This window comes from Ictalurus furcatus, chromosome 17 (assembly GCF_023375685.1).
Source record: "Ictalurus furcatus strain D&B chromosome 17, Billie_1.0, whole genome shotgun sequence".
Classification (NCBI taxonomy): Eukaryota; Metazoa; Chordata; class Actinopteri; order Siluriformes; family Ictaluridae; genus Ictalurus; species Ictalurus furcatus.
In genome coordinates, this window is record NC_071271.1 from 23,245,423 (window position 1) to 23,272,762 (window position 27,340).

The 27,340-nt window shown below is 39.4% G+C and overlaps 1 protein-coding gene across 1 annotated transcript in view; it reads left to right on the plus strand.

Annotated features, from left to right (window-relative positions):
- The window catches only part of LOC128621492 (WSC domain-containing protein 1), a 37,840-nt gene extending 18,229 nt beyond the window's left edge, over positions 1-19,611 (plus strand). The window contains exons 5-10 of the mRNA XM_053647299.1: positions 2,418-2,602; positions 11,437-11,558; positions 12,121-12,292; positions 14,244-14,408; positions 16,780-16,980; positions 17,691-19,611. Coding sequence (XP_053503274.1) covers positions 2,418-2,602; positions 11,437-11,558; positions 12,121-12,292; positions 14,244-14,408; positions 16,780-16,980; positions 17,691-18,043 — 1,198 coding nt within the window. The 3' untranslated portion in view covers positions 18,044-19,611. The remainder of the gene's footprint in view (positions 1-2,417; positions 2,603-11,436; positions 11,559-12,120; positions 12,293-14,243; positions 14,409-16,779; positions 16,981-17,690) is intronic.
- Positions 19,612-27,340: the final 7,729 nt, after the last annotated feature.

Consider the following 27,340-nt stretch of genomic DNA (forward strand, 5'->3'; position numbering starts at 1 on the left):
GGTTCCCCGTGACCCTGAAGAAGGAGTAAGCAGTAGAAGATGGATGGATGGATGGATGGATAAACCCACTATCCAGAACAGGACAGAGGATGGGTGAATTTAATGAACTCAGAATAAAGTTTGAGCAAAATATCATCATTTAAACCGAAGATGAACCAGAAACCGCTTTAAAACTCTTTCAAACTCGCACGCATGCTGCCAGTATCTGAGTTTGAAACCTAATGACCTGTTTAAAATGATGTTACTGAGAGCGATGATAGCTTTAGGAGGCGTCAGAAGAAACAGGTAGACGTGAGCATACCGTCTGCCGATGAGCAGTTCGCTTGCAGCAATACAGTAGAGCCAGAAGAGGATCAATTTAGGTTGCCATAGAAATATATCGATGCCACATATCGACCTGAGGATCAGGGAACAGTTGCTCAGTCTAATGTCCAGTGCTCATTTTAACAGCTCTGGACCAGGCACTTCCTACCTTTTGTACACCGCTGTTATTTGATGTGCGTCACAGCTAGCTTCCATGACTGATGCGTATGGCTTGTTGACGTGTGCAGAGGTTGCCAGGAGATTCATACGGCCGTGGATTCGATGGCCAGGTGGCATCCTGCAGACAGCTGCCGCTACAAAGAGGCTTCGGGCTGCACTCCATACCCAAGAGAGACAGTGAGACAGATGTTTAGTGCTGCAAGCTGGCCATTAACCAACTGTTAACCCTCTGCAGGCTCTGTCTGGCTTGCAGCTAGGAGTGGAGAGAGAAATAGAGGCTCCTGTGCTATAAAAGAGCATCACTAATCAGCCCCGGATAGCAGGGTTTTGACACCGGGCCATGATACGAGACACTCAGACCTGTATATGTAGTATCAGTATGTACAGCATATGTCATTTATTCAGACCTGCCAACTTCAAAGAGGAATAATGCATAGTCCCGCTGAATAAATACCAATATAACTACCAGTAAAAAAAAAAAACATAACCTAATTTTTTGTAAATTAGTAGATTTGATCATTTTCAGCCTTTCTTCTCTTCTTTTGGATGAAAACCAAACTGAATCAAAGCAATAATAATAATAATAATAATAATAATAATAATAATAATAAAAGCGATTTTCTGTTGCTGATTAATAAATATACACGATATGGCCAAAAGTATGTGGACACCAAACCGTCATGCTTATATGTGCTTGTTGCACATCCCATTCCAAAGTTGGTGCCGTAACAGCCTCCATTCTTCTGGGAAGGCTTTCCATTACATTTTGGAGGCGGAGACAGTCCTACCAGCTTACCCTGGTGTTAAAATACAGATCATTTGGCAGGTTAGCAAGTCTGTTTATTCATCTTATCTTAATGTTATTTCCGCGTAAGTGCTTCATGGAAACTCTTGCAGGAATGAAACGCAAACGATGTATACTCACACGCATTCCCAGTGTTCCACTTCATCGCAGAGATAATGTGCTCATTTTTTTTCCACCGTGCATATTTGTTTTCAAACTGCAGATATGATAGCAAATGATGCTGCTGTAATTCCACTCCAACCCTGGCCAATATTTTAATGCATGTTATCAATCTGCTAACTGCATATCACTCACCTATATATATATATATATATATATATATATATATATATATATATATATATATATATATATATATATATATATACACACACACACACTTTGGACAAACCAAGAGGAGCCTCGTTCTGATCAATCTGCTATTGTCATAATGGATGGACATAACATTCGAGATCAATGCCTATTGTTTTTCCTGTTTGGTGTCATCTAGGCTTGATATTAATATTTTTTTCAGCACAGATAGATTGATGGTGTACACACACCTTGTATGAATGGTGTAGAGACTGAATAACAAGACACGTGATTGGTCAGTGGGCCTTGTTTGAAAGTTGTGGGTCTGCGGTTTATAAAAATCTAACAGAACATAAACAGAAACATAAAAGCCTTGGAGAGTGTTCCTTTGCCAACTGAACATCACAAAGCAACTTTTATATTGCAAATGCATGCCATTTAAAGTCTCTACACTAAATACTTTCTAAATAATTAATCTATTAAGATCTTTCATGGTGTGGATGCCATCACGGACGTTGAATGGGCTATGAATTCTCGATCTGCATTGCTACGCAAATACTATACATATTAGTATCCAATAAAGACATATATTTACAACTGATATTGCTGATATTGATATTATTTAGACGGATGATATATTATTAGGCAAGTGTTTGATGCTATACTGCTAAACTCTAGCCTTGTCGATCCATCACATAAAAAAAAAGAAACAAACCCCAGACATTAAACATGTCTGGACTGATGAACTGCATAGAGAAACAATCAAGGGAAACATTGTAGAAAATGCAAATCTCCTTTAAAGGCTGGAATCGCATTTGTCCGCTGTTCATTTACACAGTGGGTACCAATATGCTGGCCTGGAGTACGGGTCCGAGTGTTACTGTGGCAACCGCATCACCGGTGCTCGGGTGAAGGAGGAAGAGTGTAATCTGGACTGTAAAGGAGAGAAGGGCTCTATCTGTGGGGGCGTGGCCCGTCTGTCTGTCTACAAAGTGGAGGAAGTTCTTCCCGGCCAGAGGAGATGTGAGTATGAGGCTTCATTTTCCCATCGTCATCTTCTGATGGTCATTACTGCACCATTCTGATATGTTTTGGGATTTTTTTTCCCCTCAGAAACATATGTATATTGTTTACATATGCATACGGTGCTATACATTATACATTAGAGTGTGCCTTAAATCCAAACGTTACATCAGTAGATCAACACAGGGAAACGTTTGCGTATTCAGAGTCGGGTTATGCACCTATTAGAAAGCTGATTTTCTGGGCTCCAGTTCCAAGGCCGCTGGGTTTTTCGTGAGTAAAAGAGTCTGAGATCGGGTTTTTCAATAGTTTTTTTTCCTTCATGTTTTTTTTTTTTTTTTTCCTTTTAATTGGACACCGTTCTATATATTGTGACAGTTGACTTTTTATCCAGTGTGGTTTGTAGTAGGGATGCAATGTATGAGTAGGAGCATGTGCAAGTGCTTATTTCTGAAATGAATAACCTATTTAGTATAACTCAATCAGGAACGTCACAGAACTTAACATTTGATCATAGCTCTGTTGGTGTTTTCCTAGTTTAAATAGCAGCAATGAAAATTCTACATGGGTAGATAAGGTCATGCACTTACCTTACTAGGACCGTTCTTTATCACATTAGCTACTTGATTTAAAATGAAGTGCATTAGCAAGCTACATTAATTACCTTGGATCGAGTAAATGTTGCGGTGGAGAAGCGTGGGATTTGTTTCACTACGGAAAAAGAGTTTCTGTACAGCTGCAAGTCGAGCACGTTTTTGTTTTTGTTTTTTCCCGTGTCTGATTTCCGAGTTGTCGATGACTGAGAGCGTCCGATCATCAAGAACAACATAGCTGTTATTTTCACTCACCTAGACATTTGATCTCGCCTAGCTAGTGCTTGGTTTTAGCATTGAACTCATCGTGCTGAGGTTTTATGTTTAAGATGTTTATTCAGGCTGCTTATTGTCATGTCACAACGAACCAGTGACTATATTTCCTATCCAGCATTGCGGCCTACAAACATGGCCGCCATGGACTGCAATTCCCAGAACACTCATTCATTCTAATCACGCACAGCTGCATCCAGTTCACAAGCACTCACAACTACAGTATAAAGAGACTGTTTGAACACAATGACTTTGCGAAGTATTGAGTGTTATCACCGTACCAAGCGTTTGTTCCCTGTTCCTCATTTTGATTCGTGTTCTTTGAGCTTGTTCGTGGTTTCTCGTTCTCGACTCTATGCCTGTTTGTTGATCGCCTGACCCACTGCCTGTTTTTGACCACGCTCATGATTTGGATTTGTCTTCCTGCCTCTCGTTACTAAACGCTCTCATCTGCACTTCCATCCGTCCTAACCTCCTTTACGTTATTTACGTGACGCTTATACTGTAGGAAGATGCTGTAGTTCCTCCTCTTGAAATTTTCACAGAGCACATCTCGCAATCTGCTTTGCTTTCGATTGTCATCAATCGTGAAATACCTTTAGATCGCTGCCATTTCGTGTCATCTGTTCAATAGTGTGAAATTGTACACTAGGATCACATGACATATTGGATTGCATCTCCCTATACTGGATGTCAGTATCAGAGCATTTTTCACGAGTATGAGTCAACGAGCGGACTGACACCTGACACCGGTATCATATACCGGTAACGATATATCTCTAGTTTTCAGCGTCAAAACTAACTTCATTGAAAAGATCAAATGTGATCGAATGTACCGTTCCTGATGTTAAGTGGTAGATAAATCTTCTCACTCGTTCCCCAAAGACAAAACCTCTTCATAAACACTGAAGAAATTTGACCTCAGGCAATCCTCCAGCTTCTACTCACAGACCTGCTCATATTCTTACAGGACAGCATGGAGAACCGGTGATGTATTAACGACTGATTTCTTTTAGGGTTTCATTCAAATAAATAATGAATCAGCAAATTCCTGCTCAGGCTTGAAACTAAAACAGGTTATAAATCCAAAGTTCCAGATCTCCACTCGCCTCTTCCTTTATCGTGCATGTTATTAGCTGGGTAATTAGCGTAATAAGCTCTTTATCATATTCTGTGCCAGACTCGTATGAATGACAAGCAGCAGCCAATGTTATGGAAATTTCAATATGAACTAATGAATGTAAGAATAAAATACTGGTTTCTGATTGGCAGGCAGATGTGCATTCATGTTTAGATCAGTATACGGTCAATAACAGACTAGGCTAGCCCAGCATATATTCATTGACGACCGGTCACACCAGTGAATGGGAGGGCTAAAAGGAGTTCTACAACCTTTCAGAAACACAGCATTACTATTATGAATCCATTATAGTTGCGCCTCATAGCACAGGGGCTCATTTAGTCTCTCTTAGACAGTTTCAAATTGGAACACGGGCCCCTTTGTAGGAAGTCGCCAAGGCAAGGTTGGAAAGGAAATAAAAATATTTCCTCATCATTTTGAAACATATTTACGGTTTCTTAAAGTAGAGGTGTCAAAGTCTGTTGTAGATATTCTTTTCAGTTCTGGCTGTTTTCCACAGAGACATCCAACAGATTTTCCAAGAACCTACACACACATGCACACACAAGCAAGGAGTGTAACGCAATACCTATATATATATATATATATATATATATATATATATATATATATATATATATAGTGGTATTGCATTATAATCTGCTTAGTGCTCCAAATATCTCAAATTTGGAATTGAATCTCAAGTGGGCGTGGCCTAAACCAGAATTTATTTTAATTTTTTTTTTTTTTTAAATATAAACCATACCACCATACCAGTACTGTCAGCGTGGTCTTATCTGGCTATGGTTCCTCAAAGATGTGCACAGGACTTTTTGGGCTTGCAAACCCATTTTTATGTCCCCAGTTATATCTAGCTTATCACATGGTAGTTATTGGTGAGGGTGAGGGCGAACACATGCTTCCTCTGAGACACCCATTTTTCAAAATGCTGTTCATGCTGCATGACAAGGCAGTGTAACATACTCTGAGGAAAGCTCTATCCACCCTCTTCTACATATATGAGCTCACAGACATCCACGATTGGCAAGCGTCACTGTTATTGACAGCGGACGGAGAGTATACCCTCCCTTCCATGCAGAGAACACGGCCAGTTTTGCTCCCTTGTCTCCCGGATGTTGACTGGCTGTGATATCTTTGGGATTCGAACTCATTCCAAAACGATCTCCTGATGACAGCGTGAACGCTCTTCTGGAGCCTTGTATGGAACTGTTGTTGTTGTTTTTTTTACATCCCACTTATGCAGTTATTATTTTTGATTGCCTGTGATATTTTGTAATGAATTTGTTTGGTTCTGTTTCCCACACTATAAACCATCATGATCTAGACTAGGCTTTTACCAAGGATTGCTGCATGTTCTCATTAATGAAGATGGTCTTTGTTGTGACGCACGCTTCATATCTGACCACCTCCCACTCGGGCAGGTTTTTGTTGTGTCCTGGGATCCTGATGCACATCTCCAGTCTGTGACCTGTGACCTTTTCTGGCAAGCTTTCTAAAAAAAAATGTGTGCCTCGTATTCATATCTCTATTTGTATTCATTTAATATGCATTATCTGTTCATTCTGAATAGCATATTTGTTATTCACACACACACCCGCACACACACACACACACACGCACAGACACACGCACACACACGCACACACACACTACACTGCTATTATCCTGTCTAATAGAGGTTATCCAGAAGGTGAACTAGATTCTGGCTTCAGTTCTGTGAACAGCCATATGTCTGAGTTTTGCTTCTCTGACCCTGGCAAAGTGCAGCTGGAGCCAAACCAACACAACACCACACAACACAACATCACACAACACCATACCACACAACACAACACCACACAACCACACAACACAACACCACACAATACCACACCACACAACATCGCACAACACCACACAACATCACACCACACAACACCACACCACACAACACAACATCACACAACACCATACCACACAACACAACACCACACCACACAACACCACACAACACCACACCACACAACACAACACCACACAACATCACACCACACAACACCACACAATACCACACAACACCACACAACACAACACCACACAACACCACACACCACACAATACCACACCACACAACACCACACAACCACACAGCACCACACCACACAACACCACACCACACAACACAACACCACACAACACCACACAACACCACACAACACAATACCACACCACACAACACCACACAACACCACACAACACCACGCAACACAACACCACACAATACCACACAACACCACACAACACCACACAACCACACAACACCACACAACACAACACCACACAATACCACACCACACAACCACACAACACAACACCACACAATACCACACCACACAACCACACAACACCACACAACACAACACCACACAATACCACACAACACCACACAACCACACAACACCACACTACACAACACCACACAATACCACACAACACAACACCACACAATACCACACCACACAACACCACACAACATCACACCACAGCACACAACACGACACAACACAACATCACATCACACAACACCACACAACACCACACACCACACAACACCACACCACACAACCACACAACACAACACCACACACCACACAACACCACACCACCACACAACACCACACAATACCACACCACACAGCACCACACAACACAACTCCACACAACATCACACAACACAACACCACACAACACCACACAACACTATACCACACAACACCACACAGCACCTCACAACACAACTCCACACAACATCACACCACACAACACAACACCACACAAACCACACGACACAACACCACAACAGCTACATCCTCTCACTCTGACTCACCTGACTCACACAAACACACACACACACCTCCCAAAGCATATTTTATACCTTAAATATGCACGGTTCTTTGTTAATTTGAATGAAAATTGAACAAATCAAATGTTCTTGTATGTTTTACATGCAGACTCTGTAACCTATTCCTATAAATCCAGCTCAATCCTGTCTATTAATGACATAGTAGCAAGAACAGCTTATGGCTGTTTAATAAATCCCGCACACAGCTGTGTCACTGTGGTGTCGGGTGTTATAGTCTTACCGTCATTACGCCTCAGTCTCTCAACTAAACCCCAAGTTTCCAAAGCGGTGTGTGTAATAATTTTGGAGTTGTTTCCTTGTTACAGCCCACAGAGGTTCAAACATTGTTCGAGTCCTTCTGAGGCTTCAATTATTTGGAGCGCAAAAAACAAAACAATAGTCTGGGTCTGGTTAATTCCACCGAGGTGCTGATGGGTATTGTGTGTCATGGCATGTCCCACAGGCAAGCTGACACATGCTAGTTAAAGAATCTGGAATTGCTGTAATTGTGCAGTGCACACACTCTCGGAGATGGGTGGGATACGACTTGATGCGTCTGATGACGGTGTCACAAGTCTGTATTCACACTGCAAGCAAATCAAGGGTCTCATTTATCAACGTGTGCGTAGGACAAGTTGATCAATTCCACATATTCTGAATCGCTGTGCTTGTTTACAGCCACGCTTATTAACACAAAGCGACGCCCTCAAATTGCCAAATATGTTAAACGACTTTCCGTTTAAAAAGCCTAGTGGCCCGCAACATGGAGTATACCGAAAGGCCTAAGAAGACGAATTTCAACACTGAAGTAGAGATACTGTTCCACGTGTATCTAGAGTAAAAACAAACACTTTTAGGAGTCTTTTGTTGAAGAAATAAATAAGAAATAAAATAAGCCTGCCAGCTTCAGTGCCACCTTGCTGAAGTCAAAGTCCCACTGAAAGAATCGTCCATTCCACCAGGACACATGGCAACAACATTCAAGAAGCTCAACTGTGCGTCACATGTAGGGGTGGAACGACACACTCCGATCAAGATTTGATCTGATTCTCGGGATATTTTGAACAAATTTTGAATGGAGCAAATTTACGGTTGTAAACATACCACAAAATTCATACAAAATGTACCACAGATTCACCATATCTTAAAAAATTAAATAAATAAATACATTTATTAATTCTCCCCAAAATTTTGATTGAACAAACTACGTGACTGACCCGGGGATTTTGAAAATAATCGTCTGAAACAAAATGAGCTACATAGCAGAAATAGAGCTCCAAATCGGCTAAACTGCCCGTTTTCCACGGCCTTTGGTGTTGCTTAAAAGCTACCGAAGAGCTCTTTTAACTGTTGGTCGTGTACATGGTTGTGTAACTGTATAACGTATAATGTGTCTTGATTGTTGCGATCCTTAGCTATCGGGCTAAGTGCAGATCTCGCAGGTTCTCCATGCAAGAACACGATCATCTGACATACATATTTTAACTCTACGGGGTGCACAGGTTGGGATCTATGGTGTTCAAACAATGCCACTGCATTACAGACAAAGCTAATAGAATACTGATTTCCACGATGCACAGCGTCACCTTTTTTTTTTTCGCTTTCATATTTGGATATGTAATGTAATGCAGCGCGAGTGGTATAAATGCATGCGTTGCTGAAATACAAAAGTTAATGCTAAAGTTACACAATGTGTATGTTTGATACTACCATCCCAGCGACAAGCAAAAGTACAGTTCGGTACCCTTTTTTTTTCCCTCAAAGCCTGGTTTTACTTCACCCCTGGATGAAACTCACCCTGAGATCTTCAAACAAAGTCAGATAGCAACGTAGTCTATGACACAGGATTCGCTATGAATACCGCCATTGCACATCAATAGCTCTCTTTCTCCTTCTCATCTACATCCTCACCTACAGAAATAAGGGTATCAAATTTTATTTTTTCCTTAATTAGCAGGTACCATCAAGGGGATATATTTTTATACCTTTATTATGTATCGTTATCCTTTAACCTGTACTTTTAATTAGCAATTATAGTAAAGCTTTAATGGTACATCAGTGGTCCTTAAGGTCCAATGATGTACTTTAAATTAGTTTTAAAGATGCACTATATTGATCTAGGTATACTGTTTTCTAATGTACGTAATTTCACTTAACATAACATCGAACGTTGCTTTACATTTAATAAGTTATCCACTAGATGAGGCACCACATGTGAATAAATAAAATATTACAAGAATTACAACTAAGAGAAACAAGCTTTTGTTTGTCCTCGAATGATCTTGGTTTTTATAAATTCTATTAATTTGAACGAATTAATTCAAATTAAATCAATCTGAACGTAGCTTTAGTGTCTATCTTAACCAACTTCTTGAGCATGTAGTTCATGTAGTTTAGTCGCACTGAATTGCAAACCATGCTCCATTACATACATACATATATATATATATATATATATATATATATATATATATATATATATATATATATATATATAATTTATTTATTTACTTATTTATTTAATAATAAAAAAATTAATAATAATAATAATTAGCTGTTTTCACCATTGGATGAAAGTGGAACTGGCATTTCAGAAATGCAGACATGCCTTCAATTAGTCTGTTTTTGTATTATCTCATATAGCCTTGAGGCAGATCAGTTGAAATTAATTTTGCTTTTGATTTCATGTAAGTTTATTGCAGCACTTTTTTTTTTTCACCCTATATGGATTTTGAGGTTTCTTATAGTGCCTTTAGAGCACTTTTAATGCTCATGAATCTATCAAGAATCTGTTCAAACGACCTACGAACCCTCTCAACCTTCACCTTTACTCTACTAAGGAATTGAAAGGATCTATGAACATTTATGAATATGCAAATCAGAAACTTCACCATATTCACCATATTCAAATATCTTAGTTGGCTAGCTAACTGCTTTTAAAGGGTCCAGTTACATAAACTCCTCTGATAACAAACAAAAACCATTACTGATGGCTCATGGATATAATTAAGCCAAATTGGTGGTCATATTTCGTTTGTAGTGGTGCTTAATGTTGCCATGTCATGAGCACTGAACTTAACCCTGGGAAAATAAACAAAGACTTTTATGTCTAATTGTCTTTAAACATTACTTTTTCGTCATTATGGTTGTTTTTTTTTTAAACAAGCTGTGTGTTCAGTTCCCTAATAAGTAGTGTACATGATTTTAGACCAAATTTCCCAGTCAGCAACTAATTTAAGGGCTCAGCGACTAATGGTGTGTTAGACTAAAACTGTGAATTTCCAACTTCTGTCTAGGAAAAAAACAAAAACACCAAAGCCCCTTCGACACAGAATTTCTACTCATAAACTCAGGAAGGTCTCCTTAACCCCGTGTTCAGCACGTCACATCAAACCAACATGGCCGCTCACAGCATCAGCAGTAAACAAATTATAATTTGATTATAATGATCATTATGAGTTATACTGTATATACAAGTATTTACTTTAGATCAGTTAACATACAGACACATTTGCTGCACGACACGACACGGAGGTCGAAAATGACATCATTCCGAGTTCTGACTTCCTGACCTAGTTCCAAGGTAAGTCAAACACAACAACGCCCGCCTCCCTCCGCCCTCATTCCCCGCCCCCCAGCTCAGCAACTACTCACTTGCAACTTCCTGTATATTGTGAATGATTAAGCGATGAGATTTTGAAAGTCAGGTAGACAAAGAAATTCAAACTCAGTGACATTCTGTGAAAACTCTCCACTTTCTGAGCTAATATCTCTATCCCTGAAGCTCGTCTTCTTCTAAATAATTTACATAAACACGTGCGATTGGATAAACCACATCAGAGAATCTGTTAAATCTTGGTAATAATTTTTTTGAGTTCGAATGATCCACGTAAATCAGATTAATAACAGATCTGATTCTTTGTGTCATGTTTTTCCCCCCGTTCAGACAGGAACGTACGCTATCGTGGCTGCTTCAGAAGACCCGACAACACAACCACGGCGTCTCTGATCCGCCTGGTTCAGCCTAACCTCACCTCCCAGATGTGCATCGAGGCCTGCATGGACAAGGTATTGCCTCCCTGCTGTCTTCCATCCCCCTTTATGCTTCATTATTCTGCTTACATCACTAGGAGATTAGCACTGATTGTCCTTTCTCCTGGCGTCCAAGCTCAGAGTAAAGCTTTTCACTGAGTTAGATTTCTGCTGCCGCCCTTCTGAAAACAATCTGCTAGTTTAAACATTAATGTGGCCCTTAAGACAATCAATTAATGCTGTAATCAATCGTGCATGCAACTTGCTGAGTGGTGTTATTCCAGAGTAATTGGAGAACCCGAGGTTAGATGGTAATGCTTCGCTACGCTCTGCCCACAGAGTCAATTGATTGTCAACTGTGAAACAAATTTTGGTATTTGAAAGTGTTTTCTGCTAATAGGATCTAAAAATAAATGCAGGTAATGATACACAGAAAAACAAAGATCGCTGTTTGAGTAAATGTCTCAGCGATATTTTCATCATTTTCATCACAGATGTTTGAAATGCTGCTTTGGCACAAACACAACCCGAAAGCTGAAGAGCCTCCATACATTTCTTCTCTCCAGGACATTAACACACTCCCTGTTTCTTTCATTAGGAGTTTCCCTTAGCCATGCTGAGCGCTCCGGAGTGTTTCTGCGGCTACGCTACTCCAACCTTCTCCTTCCACGATCCAGTGAATGAAGATCACTGTGCTCAGATCAACAGCAGCCTGCCGACTGGAAAACCACTCCCGTACGTCCTTCAGGTCTATCAGACACCTGTGCAGGGTAAGAGCCACACCGAGTGCTAATCAAACACACCGACATGTCGGCTGATTCTCGTGTAGCTTCGGTGCATAGAACCTTTAATATTGTGCAACTCGGTGCGAAGGTTTGTACCCCCTTGAACATAATAAAGACAACACGTAAGGAATTCGGTGTTACAGGAAGCAAATCGATGATGGGGTGGTGTTTTATTTAAGAACATCATGTCATGCTTTTTTTTTTCCATTTATAATTACATTTAATATCGTGGAACATCCATGGTACAAGTTAGTTCCTGTCATCACTTACTTTATAGCAGCAAATTCCTCTGAAAGCACTGCTTTCACTTGTTTAGTTCTCCAAATGCTTTGCTTTATATTTTGTCCATCCGCCTTGTTTTGTTTTGGTCTTGTCTCCTTCCCTATCCCGTCATTGGTCTGTTACTGATAGTGTTCACCTGTTCTGTGTTTGATTCATCAATAGTTTGCCTTGGTTTATTGTTATCGTGTGTTTCTCAGCTTTCAGTTCTGTTTATCTTAATTTTGACACTGCATTTTGATCATAGATAATTCCTGTTTCGCTTTGCATGTCCGTGTATTGAACCCAGCTATGGACTTTCCTATTCGGATTGGGTTAGTTTAGCAAGGGGACGTTGGAAAAATTTTTTATACACGTCCCCTCAGTGATAAATCTCTGGCATCCAGAAAGAATTAAAATGGTCGAAGAAGGAGTGAGTTTCTGGTGGGTTGTACTTTCTATGAACTTCGATGTTTGCATCACTTGGGCACATGATCATGCTCCATTCACAACACAGCATCCGAGCAGTCGAAGTGGCGCTGGTGTAGAGAAGAGATGCCGGCTCTTATTTCAGTTTGGGACGAACCAACAGTCCAGCAACAATTTGAAAATACAATAAAACAGTACTCACGAAGTATGCAAGAAGCATCCATATTTGTTTTCGTGACTTGGAAAGTGCTTAATATCTGGGGGAGGGGCACTGATACGTGCAAGTAGTAGCAGTCAAACGTCATCTCCTGATCACGGCAGGCCTATAAATAGGCATGATGTTACACAAGCTTCAGATACTGGTCACACACGAAGGCGCTTCCCACAGCATGAAACTCAGGCAACGTGGAGTTCCCTTTGAAAGGGAACTTAAAGTGACAGCTTTATCTCTGACTGTTACCAAGCTCTGACACTGGAGGCTCCTTTCACAAAATGCTCACTAAACATCTCCTCACAGAAACCACTATCAACAATTACACTTTTTTTTCCCCTTAAATGTGTTTATTTAAGTCCACGAGTAAGCTGTTAGTATAAAAAGATAAATCAATTCCGATAACGTATTAGAACGAGTGCATTAATATAAACCAAATAGCAAAAATGGTCAGTTGATGAATGCAAATATATTCATAGTGGAAAAAATCCAAATGAAATCAGTTCAAAAGTTTGTATCCTCCCTTTCTGAATGTTATAGAAATATTCTCTAATAACCCTTGTGCCCACGCTGGCTCCTTCACTGCCTCCAAGCTCATTAATATTCAAAGTTTATCTGACTGAACTGATGAAACAGAAGCATTTTAAATGATGTTTTAATAGAGCATTAAGATCATTAGTTGTGTTTGTGTTGCAGCTAGACTTCGGACACATTTCAGTTGATTTTATTTTTTTATATGAATGCGTTTCTAACCAATCATTTTGTGGAATTGTTCGCTGTTTTGTTGTCTCCAAATAAACAAGAAATCTAACATCTTTCTATATATATATATATCTTCATATATCGGTAACATTAATTTAATAATTATAAAACAGTCTTTTTCAAAAACTAAAAACTCACTTGCATGTGTGTCCTGTGTACTATTACCATCCAAAAATGGGAAACGTTTTGCTACATTACCACACGTTTTTATGCAAAATGTAACAGGTTCATCCATTTGTTCATCTGGTGATAAATAACACAGTGTTCCTCCTGCAGACTCCAGATGTACGGAACGAAGATTCCTGCCAGAAAAATCGAGCCGGTTGGTCGCTCTGTCCAGTTTTCCTGGAGCGGGTAACACCTGGGTGAGACACCTGATTGAGCTCGCTACTGGATATTACACAGGCAGCTACTACTTTGATGGCACACTTTATAATAGAGGTAAACAGACCTGACATTTTCTTCTAACTGTATCCATTATATAGTAATATATTACATACTGTATATGTAATATATATAGTAATATAGTGTATATATAATATAATATCAGTGTGATAGGAGTGTAATATCAGGGGCAGTGGTGGCTTTGTGGTTAAGGCTCTGGGTTACTGCTTGGAAGGTTGGGGGTTCAACCCCCAACACTGCCAAGCTGTCACTGTTGGGCCCTTGAGCAAGGCCCTTAACCCTCTCTGCTCCAGGGGTGCTGTATCATGGCTCTGACCCCTGCTTCCTGACAGGCTGGGGTATGCAAAGAAAACAATTTTCCTATGCTCTACTGTATATGTGACCAATAAAGACTCATTATCATTATAATACCAGTTAGTCCGTCTGCACTGAAAGAAATGGAATATGTAGTCGGTCAGATTTAAGAGACTGTATTACATATAGTTTAGATAAAAAATACTACATTTCTCATTTAAAAAAAAAAAAGGGATTTTAATAAGGTTCTAATTCCTAGATTTAATTATTTGCGTAGTATTAATTTAAACCAATTACGTAATGAAATCTCGTGAGGATGTTGGCACTGACTGGAACTGTAACTATAGTAATAAATGAACACTTAAAATGTAGTAGTAGAATAGTACAGTGGCAATGGCTGTGGCAAAATGCCATCTGGGTTTGATCCTCAGTTTAAGTGAGCGTGCGGCATTAGTTTTTATTCAAGGTTTTGGAAATACGTGATCATATCATGTTGGATATATGAAAACAAACCGTGTTCACGTAAATCATGTGGAACCGATGTACGCATTTGAATGAAGTCAATTCAAGTAGCTTTTTTGTTGTTTGTTTTTTTTTCATTTAGGAAGCAAGAACATTAACCATGCAAAGAGCCTCGGTAACACTTTACAATACAACCCCGATTCCAAAAAAGTTGGGACGCTGTGTAAAATGTCAATAAAAACAGAATGCGGTGATTTGCACAATCTCATAAACCCGTATGTTATTCACAATAGAACATAGAAAACATGTCAAATGTTTAAACTGTTTATTATTTATTTGTTTGTTTGTTTGTTTGAATAGCATGCTGTATAGGTTGCTGTACTGATACTGCAAGATTTTGAAATAACTAAAAAGTCATTAATGATTTGTTTGGAGAAAAATGGGCTTCCACTTGCTTGCAAATTTGTAATAACTGATATGATTTAATTCATCTGAAAATTACCGGAAGTACCGATTAGGGGTGGGTTTATCATGCATACAGATCACCTTCACTTTCTTAACGAGATGGACGCTGTGACATACAGATACCAAAAGAGGTATATCGTAAAGGAGAGGTATTTTATTCAACTTGAGCTCCATATTTGTCATTTAATGTTGGCAGCTGCCAAATCTTTTGATAGAAATTCTTTCTACATAATTAAAGGTAAAATTGTAAAAACTCTCTTATTCATTGGTGGAAATGCAACCGAAAATTAAACAAAGCTTCGCCATTTGTCTATAGAAATGATCAAAATCACCCGAGCATGGAGGGCACGGCGAAATATACGATTAGATGTAAATATAATTAGATATAAACAGCTAGTTTAAACCATTTCGTGTATCACATTCGAGGTTTATATTGTTGGTTTTTTTATCCATTGGCACAAATCTCCATAACATGTGACATTTCTGCAGCTCTACAGCGATGTCCTTTGGCTCAGTTTGCAACCTCATGGCTGAGTTTAGCAGCTCACATGTATGAAAATACTGCAAGCCAAAACACACAGCATGATTAATTCACTTCCTGCAGTCAGATCGCTTTCCTGCTGCAGTCAAGCTGCACTAGAGTTCAGTTGGAAGTGGGCAGAGGCCACTTCACTCAGACCTTGTCAGGTCCAGATTTAGGAATCGTCAATGTTGTAACAGCACAGCCTTTCTGTCATTTTCACAACATTTTACTAAATATAGTGTACAAGTTATTGATTCAAGATGAATAGCTGAGGCTTTCTTGACTCCTACATAAGTCATATAATAATAAAGACTTCTATATCTAGTATAATTCATACACTAAATGCAGCTCAAAGAAAAACAGGAAATTGAAAAGATAAATACTTTTAAAATAATACTAATAATAAAGTAACCATGAAATAAATAAGTAATTAAAAAAGTGATAAGGCCTTGGGTAAAGCAGGGAGATGTAGATTTGACCGACACTGAAAGTCAGACACTTGCTCATATCCATCGCTGACCTGACATCATTAGTCTGGTGTGTGAAGGAGAAGCTCCATTACTCAGATTACTCGAAACTGTGTGTGTTTGGATTGAGACGTGGCTCTGAGATCCGCCCACGTCTTTCTGGCATCACATCTCAAACCTCCCTCCTTCTGTTCAGGCTTCAAGGGCGAGAAGGATTACTGGAAAAGTGGCCGCACCATCTGCGTGAAGACGCACGAGAGCGGCAAGCGCGACATCGAGATGTATGACTCAGCCATCTTGCTGATCAGAAACCCGTACCGCTCTCTCATGGCCGAGTTTAATCGCAAATGTGCAGGACATCTCGGCTACGCCTCGGACCAGCACTGGAAGAGTAACGGTATCGCCATCACGCCACATTCTTTCACTGGCAAAAAAAAATAATAATCATAAAAAATAAATATATAATAGGCTTAACTGTTGAATTCTGGATTCTGATTGGTCCGAAGGTGCTGATTCATTTTCTATAGTAGCAGCTCTGACGGTAGCGTATTATAAAACATTATTGTTTCTATAGTAACGACAACTAACATGTTTTCTGTATGGAGAGGTTTATTTAGCAGGTATGGAAGGAGTCTCCGGTGCCAGTTTTTGCTTTTATTCTCGATAATTTTTGGTTTTATTAACTTCAAGTGAGAGAAAAAGAGAGAGACTAGTGAGAGCTGATATAATTTAAATGCTAACAGTTTTCCCATAACGCTTTTATGGACATTCCACAACATTAATTGTAACTACAAATGGATAAAAAAAAAAATACAACCTATCATTTAATTCAGATGCTTTAGTATAAGAGGAATAAAGCACTTGGGGTTGTGCTGTTATAGGAAAATAAAACTGTAAACTTTGGTATTGCGACAGTAACTCAGTCGTTGATTCTTTTCCAATAACAGCACAACCCCGAGTGTTTTGTTTCTCACTCATTGCCTGAGTCGATGCTGTTGTCTCAGTAATGCAAAAGGCAGAGAGCCAGTTGTATTTGCGAAATTTAATTAAGGACGATTGAGACACAAGGATTAAACAGATATTTGTGCTATCTCTGTGTCGATGCAGAATGGCCCGAGTTTGTCGGCAGTTACGCGTCTTGGTGGGCGTCTCATGTTCTGGACTGGCTCCGATTTGGCCAGAAGCTGCTGGTGCTTCATTATGAAGAGCTGCAGGAGTCGCTGGTGCCCAGGCTCCGCTCTGTTATCGTCTTTCTCAACGTCAGCACCAGCGAGGAACGCCTCCTCTGCGCCGAAACCAACAAGGACGGGCATTTCAAACGCTCCGGCGCTCGCCGGCCCACCTTTGACCCCTTCACCCCGGACATGAGGCGGTTGATTGACAGTTATATTAAGGTCGTGGATCAGGCACTCAGAGAAAGCAACCACAGCGGCCTGCCTCAGGAGTACATCCCAAGATGATGAGGGTTTATATCCCATGTTTCATTTTCCTTCAAAGTTTCAAACGAAGGGCTTTATTCGAGAGAAATGTCGGTTCTGTTCTTGGAGCTCGGTCAGGATTTGACATTTGTTTTCCAGTTTAAAGCTTTGGCACTCAGCAGAACTCCATCATGCTTAAGATTCATTAAAGATTCGATCTCGTGAGATTCTGAGATTCAAAACGTTGAGTATTTTGACCGAGTGGAAACTGATGTCTATAATGTGTATGCCATTTTCTAAAGTTACATTTAATAAACTTTGCTTAGTCTCCAAAATGTTTTCAGTGTAATTAGATAAGAAGTGACATTTTTCAATAAAATGATTTGACAAACAAGAAAATGTGACTTCCGTAGAGATTTCTTACACAAATAATATCATTACACAATGACGGGGCAGTCAGATGATGCATATTCTACACTGATATTAGGGTTGTAACCCAATACGAGTTTATTACTGGGAATGAACAGATGTGTTATAAACAAATACAGATAGGAATAGGAGGTGCACTGTTTATTAGACCTCGAATTATGTGTCTAATTTGGGCTTTACTGAACAACATTTCTTCAACAAGACCTTAATTAACCACACTGATGCGTGACCCTTAAAATAAAGTGTTATTACACCACACTTACTGTACGTTCACACTAGCAAATGAGAAAGAAACGGGTGGTCTTTCATTTTCTACGTAGCCGCAATTTCAGCAACAGCAACAACACGTGAGTTAAGCAAATTAGCTACGGTACACTCGATGATTCCTCGGACTAATCCTATGCCGCGTGTAGTACAACAATTTTTCATTTCCCTACCTATAATTACAGTGCCCTCTGTTAATATTGGCACCCTTGGTAAATATGAGCGAAGAAGGCTGTGAGAAATTATCTTTATTGTTTAAACGATTGATCTTTTGTTCAAAAAATTCATTTAAAAAAATACCCTGCTCTCATGGATATCAAACAATTGCAAACACAACACAGGTTTAGCAAAAAAAAAAATTATTGGCACCCCTACGAATTCATATGAGAAACATATTATAGTATATTCCCATTGATATTTTACATTTTTTAGTACACCTGGGTGACGAGGAAAAGGAAACACAGGTAACGCAAAGGCCAAATTCCCTTAGTCATCCATAACAATGGGTAAGACCGAGGAATATAGCGGTGATGTGCAGCAAAAGGTTGTTGAGCTTCACGCAATAGGAAGTGGCTCTAAGAAAATAGTACAAGCATTGAAAATGCCCATTTCCACCATCTGGGCGATAAATAAGAAGTTCCAGTCAACTGGAAATGTTATGAATCAACCTGGAATTGGACGTGTGTCTATATCGTCTCAACGCACTGTGAAGTGGATGGTTCGAGTGGCCAAAAAATCTCCAAGGCAAACAGCTGGAGAATTGCAGATGTTACTTGCGTCTTGGGGTCAGAACATCTCCAAAACTACAATCAGAAGCAACCGGAAGTTGCCAGACACTACTGAACTTCAAATGGGATCGGGTTCTATGGTCAGATGAAGCCAAAATAGAGCTTTTTGGTAATAAGCACCAGAGGTGGTTTTGGTGCACACAGAGAGGTAGCCATATGGAAATGTACCTAATGCTCACGGTTAAATATGGAGGTGGATCTTTAATGTTCTGGTGTTGTTTTTCTGCCAGAGGACCTGGACATTTTGTTAAGATACATGGCATCATGGACTCTATCAAATATCAATAGATATTAAATGAAAACCTGACTGCCTCTGCCAGAAAGCTTAAAATGGGCCGTGGTTGGATCTTCCAGCAGGACAATGATCCAAAACATCCATCAAAATCAACACAAAAATGGTTTACTGACCACAAAATCAAGGTCCTGTCATGACCATCCCAGTCCCCTGACCTGAACCCCATAGAAAACCTGTGGGTTGAACTGAAGAGGAGAGCCCACCAGCGTGGACCTTGAAATTTGAAGAATCTGGAGAGGTTCTGTATGGAGGAACGCTCTCAGATCCCTCGCCATGTATTCTCCTCATCAGGCGTTATAGGAGAAGACTCAGAGCTGTTATCTTGGCAAAGGGAGGTAGCACAAAGAACTGACTAAAAGGGTGCCAATAATTGTTTCACACCTGTATTTAACAAAAATATATTTTTGATAAACCATTTATGTTTGCAGTTGTTTGATATCCATGACAGCAGATCATTTTTGTGAATATTTTTAGCAAAAGATCAAAAGGTTCAACAATAAAGATAATTTTTCACAGCTTTCTTTGCTCATATTTACCAAGGGTGCCAATATTAGTAGAGGGCGCTGTATAGGGTGGTGCCTCTTGTGAGTGTATGTAGCTAGTACAGTTAGTTTCATCTGCTAACAAAGCTAATATGAAACCTGGCACGTAGCATACTTCAAATGACCGATTTTCAGACTTTTTCATTTGATTAGCATATTAGAATTCATTCCAAGTACACTTTAAAGACAAATAAATTGTATACTGCAGTAAATGTAAGTGTGCTGTAGGCTACATTTTGGCTTCTACTCTTTCTATACTGTTTAGTCAGAGCTAAAAATGACGGTACACACCTACGAGCGACAAGAGCAATGCTCGCTCCACGCCCGCAAGAAGCAAAGTACAAGCGTTACGAGTGACTTGTCACGCATCGGTGCGAATATAGAGCTGGGTATCGGACATTACTATGATCAGATTTCAGAGTGCTTGCAATGCTGCTACAAACACAAGGTGTCAACTGCGTGTGAAGTTTGGTCGACGACCTGAAAGCTCTTAGAAACAGGACTTGATAGCAACGTTGTTCATCACTAAACAGTCAGAAGTCCCATTTTAAAAAGTGGCTTTTCTTCACTACACAAACATCCCAAATGACCGTCATGTTGATTCAACTTACTTACTGAAACCTCTTTAAACATAATCTGGCCTGCTTTAATAGACAAACTGCGGTGCTAGCATCCTGCTAATCCTCACTAAGAAGATTAGTGCGATGGCAGTCCACTCCAGATGTGTCTGAATTTCACACTGGGTAGCACAGCTGCATGGATCGAGATCAGGTTTGGTGTAGCAGCAGTGAGATTATAGATTTAAAGATTATAGAATCTCCAGTGGCCCATGATACTTAACGTGGACATGGTTAGCGAGACAGTTAGCCAAACCCGATTTAACACATAATCTTACAGCTAGAATCTGAAGGTTTTTCAGGTTTTTACATTTTACGCAGTTTTAAATTTCCAAACTTCAAAGTTTAACAGAATAACTACATGGGAAATTATATTTCCATTATACAAATATTATAATTATAATTCTTGACAATTAGGACTTTTTAATATGCTTACTTTACTTTACTTTAATATGCTTTAATATGCCTTTTTTGTTTTGTTTTGTTTTGTTTTTTTACAATTGCAGCAATGCTTTTTATTTACCGCATGCCAATGAACATTATTATTGTTTCTATAGTAACAACCTGTACTTGTACAGCTGAATGTTTTACATATATGGATTTAAAAAAAAAAAAAAAGTTGTGTAATTGTTTACATGCTGAGGTTTTCAGTAGAGAGATGTTTATTTAGCATTTATGGAAGGAGTCTCCAGTGTCAGCGCTTTGTAACAGTAAGTTTTCCTCTACACCCTGCGGACAAAAACAGTAGAACCACTCATAGAATTTGTAATGGTTTTAATGGTTATAATGGGAATTGTATTGGTTTTAATGGAAATTGTAACACTCCCTGTGGGTCTCTTCTGGTCATTTTTTGCCTTCTATTGGTGGCATGTTATGTCTAGTGGATACCATTAAGAACCGGTAATGGTAGTGGTAATGGTTTTAATGGCTAGCTGATGGTTTGTAATGGTATTTGTAGTGGAAACAATTAGAATTTCTGTGATGGTTTAAGCAAAGCAGGACAGTCTTCATGACAGAGGAGTTTCTCTGTAACAAGCTATGTTTTTGTTGTTGTGTTTTGGTTTAGAGAGGGGCTAGTGAGGTAATGACTGAAACTACTGATTTCGTGGATGATCAACAACATGGATAAAACAAAGTATGATGTGTCATTCTTTAGTTAATTAAACCCCCAAAGTGTTTTATTCCTGATTTAACACTATTAGTGATCATAGTATGAAGGAATCTGTGCTCACAATTCATATAGGTGGCTTGGAATTATGGGTTATTCCAGTACCGTACACGGTTGTTACTCTTTAGCATGCAGATTAGATCCTTCAGTGAACTACAAAAGAATGATAATAGCTTCAATATCGTCATTTTGCTCAGGATGTCACCACTGAGGTTCATGCTTGAAAAAGCCTGTGACAGATTAATCTACTTTCCATGCTGATGCTGTAGATGATGGTGTGTGTGTGTGTGTGTGTGTGTATTCACATGCATTGTAGTGCCTCTTTCTTGTTGGACAATCCAAATCCCATTTCATTCCCATGATCCACTGATTACATTCTCTAGATGACTTTTTTTTTTTTTACTTCATCATGGACAGAATGTGAGATTTCACTGGAGATGTTTGTGAGAGTCTGAATATCTGAAGGAGGTGAAGGAAATGATTAGCGGCCATTATGCTAAATATTGGAACTAATACAAAAGAAAAACTGTTGCATCTGAGAAAGACATCCTGTCTCTGTGTGATTTTTCTGTAAGAGGTGTTAACACAGATGGGTAAACAGTAGGGGTGTGTATCATTTCTTCTAGAATCCTACAATGATACGTGGTCAACAATCCAATGTTTAAACACTTAAAACAGCAGAGGATTTAATACAATACAGTTTGAGGCTTTTTTAATGCAGTGTGATGTGAGTCAGTGTTCTATAAATGTTTATCAGAACACAAAAGTCACACCTCCTTCACTGTGACTGACACATGCAGAAGCCACGCCTACTCCAATGTGACTGACATACATGGAGGCCACGTCGCCTTCACTGTAACTGACACATGCAGAAGCCACGCCTCCTCCACTGTGGCTTACACACACAGAGGCCACACCTCCTCCAATGTGACTGACACATACAGATGCCACGTCTCCTCCACTGTGACTGACACGCACAGAGGCCACACCTCCTCCACTGTGACTGACATACACCGAGGCCACATCTACTTCACTGAGACCGACACAAATAGAGGCCACGCCTCCTTCGCTGAGACTGCACACACAGAGGCCACGCCTCCTCCACTGTGGCTGACACACACTGAGGCCACGCCTCCTTCGCTGAGACTGACACACACAGAGGCCACCCCTCCTCCACTGTGACTGATATACACTGAGGCCACGCCTCCTTCACTGTGATGATATACACCGAGGCAATGGCTCCTTTGCTGAGACTGACACACACATAGGCCACGCCTCATCCACTGAGACTGACACACAGAGGCCACACCTCCTTCACCGAGGCATTCTCTGATCATTTTAAATTTTCAAACTTTTTGTGTCTGTAAATTTGTATGTGTAAATGTTTATTTATACATGTATTCATCTGTCTCACACAGATGAATACATCAAAGCCATCAAATTCATCCAGAACAAATGAGCATCATGTAGTTGGAGTCAAAATGGAGCATCAAAATGATACTAATAGTCAAAAGAAAAGGTACAAACACTAACCCCGCCCATAGCCTTAATGCTAACTCTTTTAATATCGCTTCACTCATGTGAGCTGTCATGAATGTAAGATGTAAGACTTCCTGTTCGTTCAGGAAACTCGTCCTCAGACTGCTTTCTTAAAACGAACTGTCACATGTTTCTTTCCTTTAAACACTCAGAGCCTGCAGCAAGGTAGAAGTGCCCTTAATTGCTTTTCCATGCTTCGCGCGCGTCAGAGAGTTGCACACATGGAGTTGTCTTGTGAATCGGATCTTTCACTCCGACCGAGCGAGCGTGTCTCTCACGGTGCAGTTCAACAGTCACTGAAGCTTTGACTTGTGCCTTGTGGGACCCAGAGCTGTTTCGGTCCTACACAAGGACATTTTCACCTCGTTTATCAGCTCTGGTGTAGGATTTCATTAAAGACTATTGAGCTGAGAAATTGTTTCTTGATTTGTCTGAAAGTTTTGTGAGTTATTTAATTACGTAATTATGGCTTTTACCACCTCTTCATGAAGACTGACTCGAAGAAGGAAGCATTTTATGTGTTTTACTGTCTTTGGGAAGTCTGGTTATTGACTTGTGTACTGTTGAAAAAATTGAGCTATGCGTAAAACTAACAATAACCTAAAAAACGAATCAACGAATTAGGCAATAAGTCAATGAGTGAGTCAATGACTGAATTGATGAAAGCATTAATGAATCAATCAAGCAATGAGTCAATGAATGAAACCGTTAATGAATTAATGAATTAATGAATTAATCAGTGAATGAATCAGTGGGTGGGTCGATAAATAAATCAGTGAATGTATCACTAACTGCATAAATGAAAGCATTAATGAATGCACCAATGAATGAAGCAATTAATGAATTAATCAATGAATGAATCAGTGGATGAGTCGATGAATGAATCAATGACTGCATAAATGGAAGCATTACTTAATCAATCAAGGAATGAGTCAATAAATGAAACAGCTAATGAATGAATGAATGAATAAATGAATGCATCAGTGGATGAGTCAATGAAGGAATGTGAATCAATAAACCAACAAATCTACTGACCAATCAATAATAACAATTACAAATCTCACTCTCTCACTCACTCTCTCACTCACTCTCTCACTCTCTCACTCACTCACTCACTCTCTCACTCACTCATTCTCTCACTCACTCACTCTCACTCATTCTCTCACTCACTCACTCTCACTCACTCTCTCACTCACTCACTCTCTCACTCACTCACTCTCTCACTCGCTCACTCTCTCACTCACTGTCTCACTCTCTCACTCTCTCACTCCCTCACTCACTCTCTCACTCACTCACTCGCTCACTCACTCAAAGAACTTTTCATAATGTAGACTGACACAAGGTCAGTCCAGTCATGTATTATTATCATTATGGAATAGTTGGCCTTAAACATTTAGCATCTGCTACTTGCACACACACTGACATAAGAAACAGACTGCATGTGTGTGTGTGTGTGTGTGTGTGTGTGTGTGTGTATGCGCACATGCATGTGTGCATGTGCATATATGTGTAAATATGTGTGTGCATGTGTGTGTAATTCATTATGCAAGGCTTGTTCTGTCCTGCTGACCTCTCAGATGGCATGCATGATACCGCTCTAGCTTGTCTGATTCCCTCAGGTACTCTTAGCACAGCATACGCTCCGGCTTAGATGCTGTCACTGATGTGACCTATCAGCAACGGCTGCCACCGAACAGATGGTTACTGCATATTATAATCGCTCCCTCCGTGACCACACACAGGGTTGACGAGCATGTTGATGTTACCAAGCACTGAATTACTGTCTATTAGAGGTCATAGGATATTTATCACACAAGTACCAAATTAAAGGGGCAAAAAAAAAACCCATAAAGTGTGTTAGTAAGGTGTTGGGCCTTTATAGGTTGCCAGAACAGCTTTAATGCACCTTGATATTTAATTCTACATGTCTCTGGATCTGTTCTGGAGTCATGAACACCATTCTTCCAAAAGATCTTCACTCAGCTGGTGTTGTGAAGATGATGGTGAAGAGCAATGTTTAATGACAGATTTCCGCCTCGATACGTTATGACATTTCCATCCCCATTAAACTTCTTTCTGGAAGAGACCACGCCCATCAGGAGAAAAAGATGATCTTTATCCTTATCTTAAGATCATAAGATAAATGTGATCACTCAGAACCTTATATTTGTGTTATCAAGGAAAGAGTCAAGGAACAAATCAAGAATGAGTTCATCTCTAATTTCCCCTTGGGAGCAATAAAGTGTTATCTTATGAATTAATCAATGGCAGAATGATTGAATGAGGCAATAAACGACTCGATGTATACGTCAATGAATGAATCAACAAACGAGTCAATGAGTGAATCAGTGAACGAATGAATTAGTGAATGAACCAAGAAATGAGTCAACGAAAGAATCAATATGAATGAATGAATCAAAGTGAATGAATAAATGAATGACACCAACTCATATCAGCAAAATAATAATTTTAAAAAACGATATAGTAAATCCCGCTTTCTTACAGTTTTTTGTCATACGAGTGTGTAAACCTTTGCACTCGACTCAAGCACATGGGTAACCATCTTTTTGATCAGTGCTGTTCATAAGATCATGACCGTGTATAATCTCCGTTTTGAGCATTTTATTGTAATGCACTGCATGATCGCTGTGTTTAGAAACCACTAAAATGTTATTGTACTATAACCCTAGATTTACGATGGCCTCGGGACCTAACAACAGACAACAGTGAATGCCAAAAGTCCTAAAATAGAGTATTATTTTCTGATTCGTATTGGATACAATATCAAAATTAAAGCTCTGAAAGAAAACAAACCCCAAATTTAAAATGTTTTATTTTTTTTATTTTAAAAATGTTTTATTTTCTTTATTCATATTGGTATTTATTTTGCCAGATATGTGGGAAACAAACTTGTCGAAGCTACACTTTTACCTATTTGGTAATATTATGGTAATATGTACATGCATGGTTGAAAAAGAGCTTTGAAAATCATTGGACTGAGTAGTTTTAATGTTCATAACAAATGCAAGAGACCATACTCATACACACTGGGTTCTCTATCAAACGACTGTCTGTGGTTTTGTATATCAGGCAACGCTTGGTCGGCTTCCTTTATATCAAAAAGCATGAAATACAATTTACGGTGTTATATTCGCATTCATTTTGAACTATAGGTGAGATCTGAATTCTAGAAGACTGCATTTAGTTACAGCTCCCCATCATCAAGGAGAGCCAGATCTAAAGAAGTTTATTGAACCTGTTACTCATATTAAGTGTGGAATCTGTCCATCTCTAGTTTATGGTAATAATTTTTTTAAAAAATCATCACGCATCTGTCTTAAAGGAAAAGTTCACACTAAATATGTTTAGACTGAAATATCTGTGATGTGTTTAATGATTCTGGTGCTAATGCTCTCGTGATACAGTTTATCCTATGCAAACTGCAATGGGGGAAATTAGCTAAATTGTTAATAGGACATTTTGATTATGTGCTCTGGCCTAAACCATATGGTCCATGAATAACAAATGAGACTTTACACGGCGAAGCATTCCACTCGACCGATTTAACTCAATGGCATTTTTAATTTTCCTCTCCTACTGAAAAGAGTAGAAAATGTTCCACGAAGAAGCGCACTGGTAACCATTGTACGGAAGTCACTTAAAGAGAGAATTGCCTTGCTTGGAAAGTGATTAATTT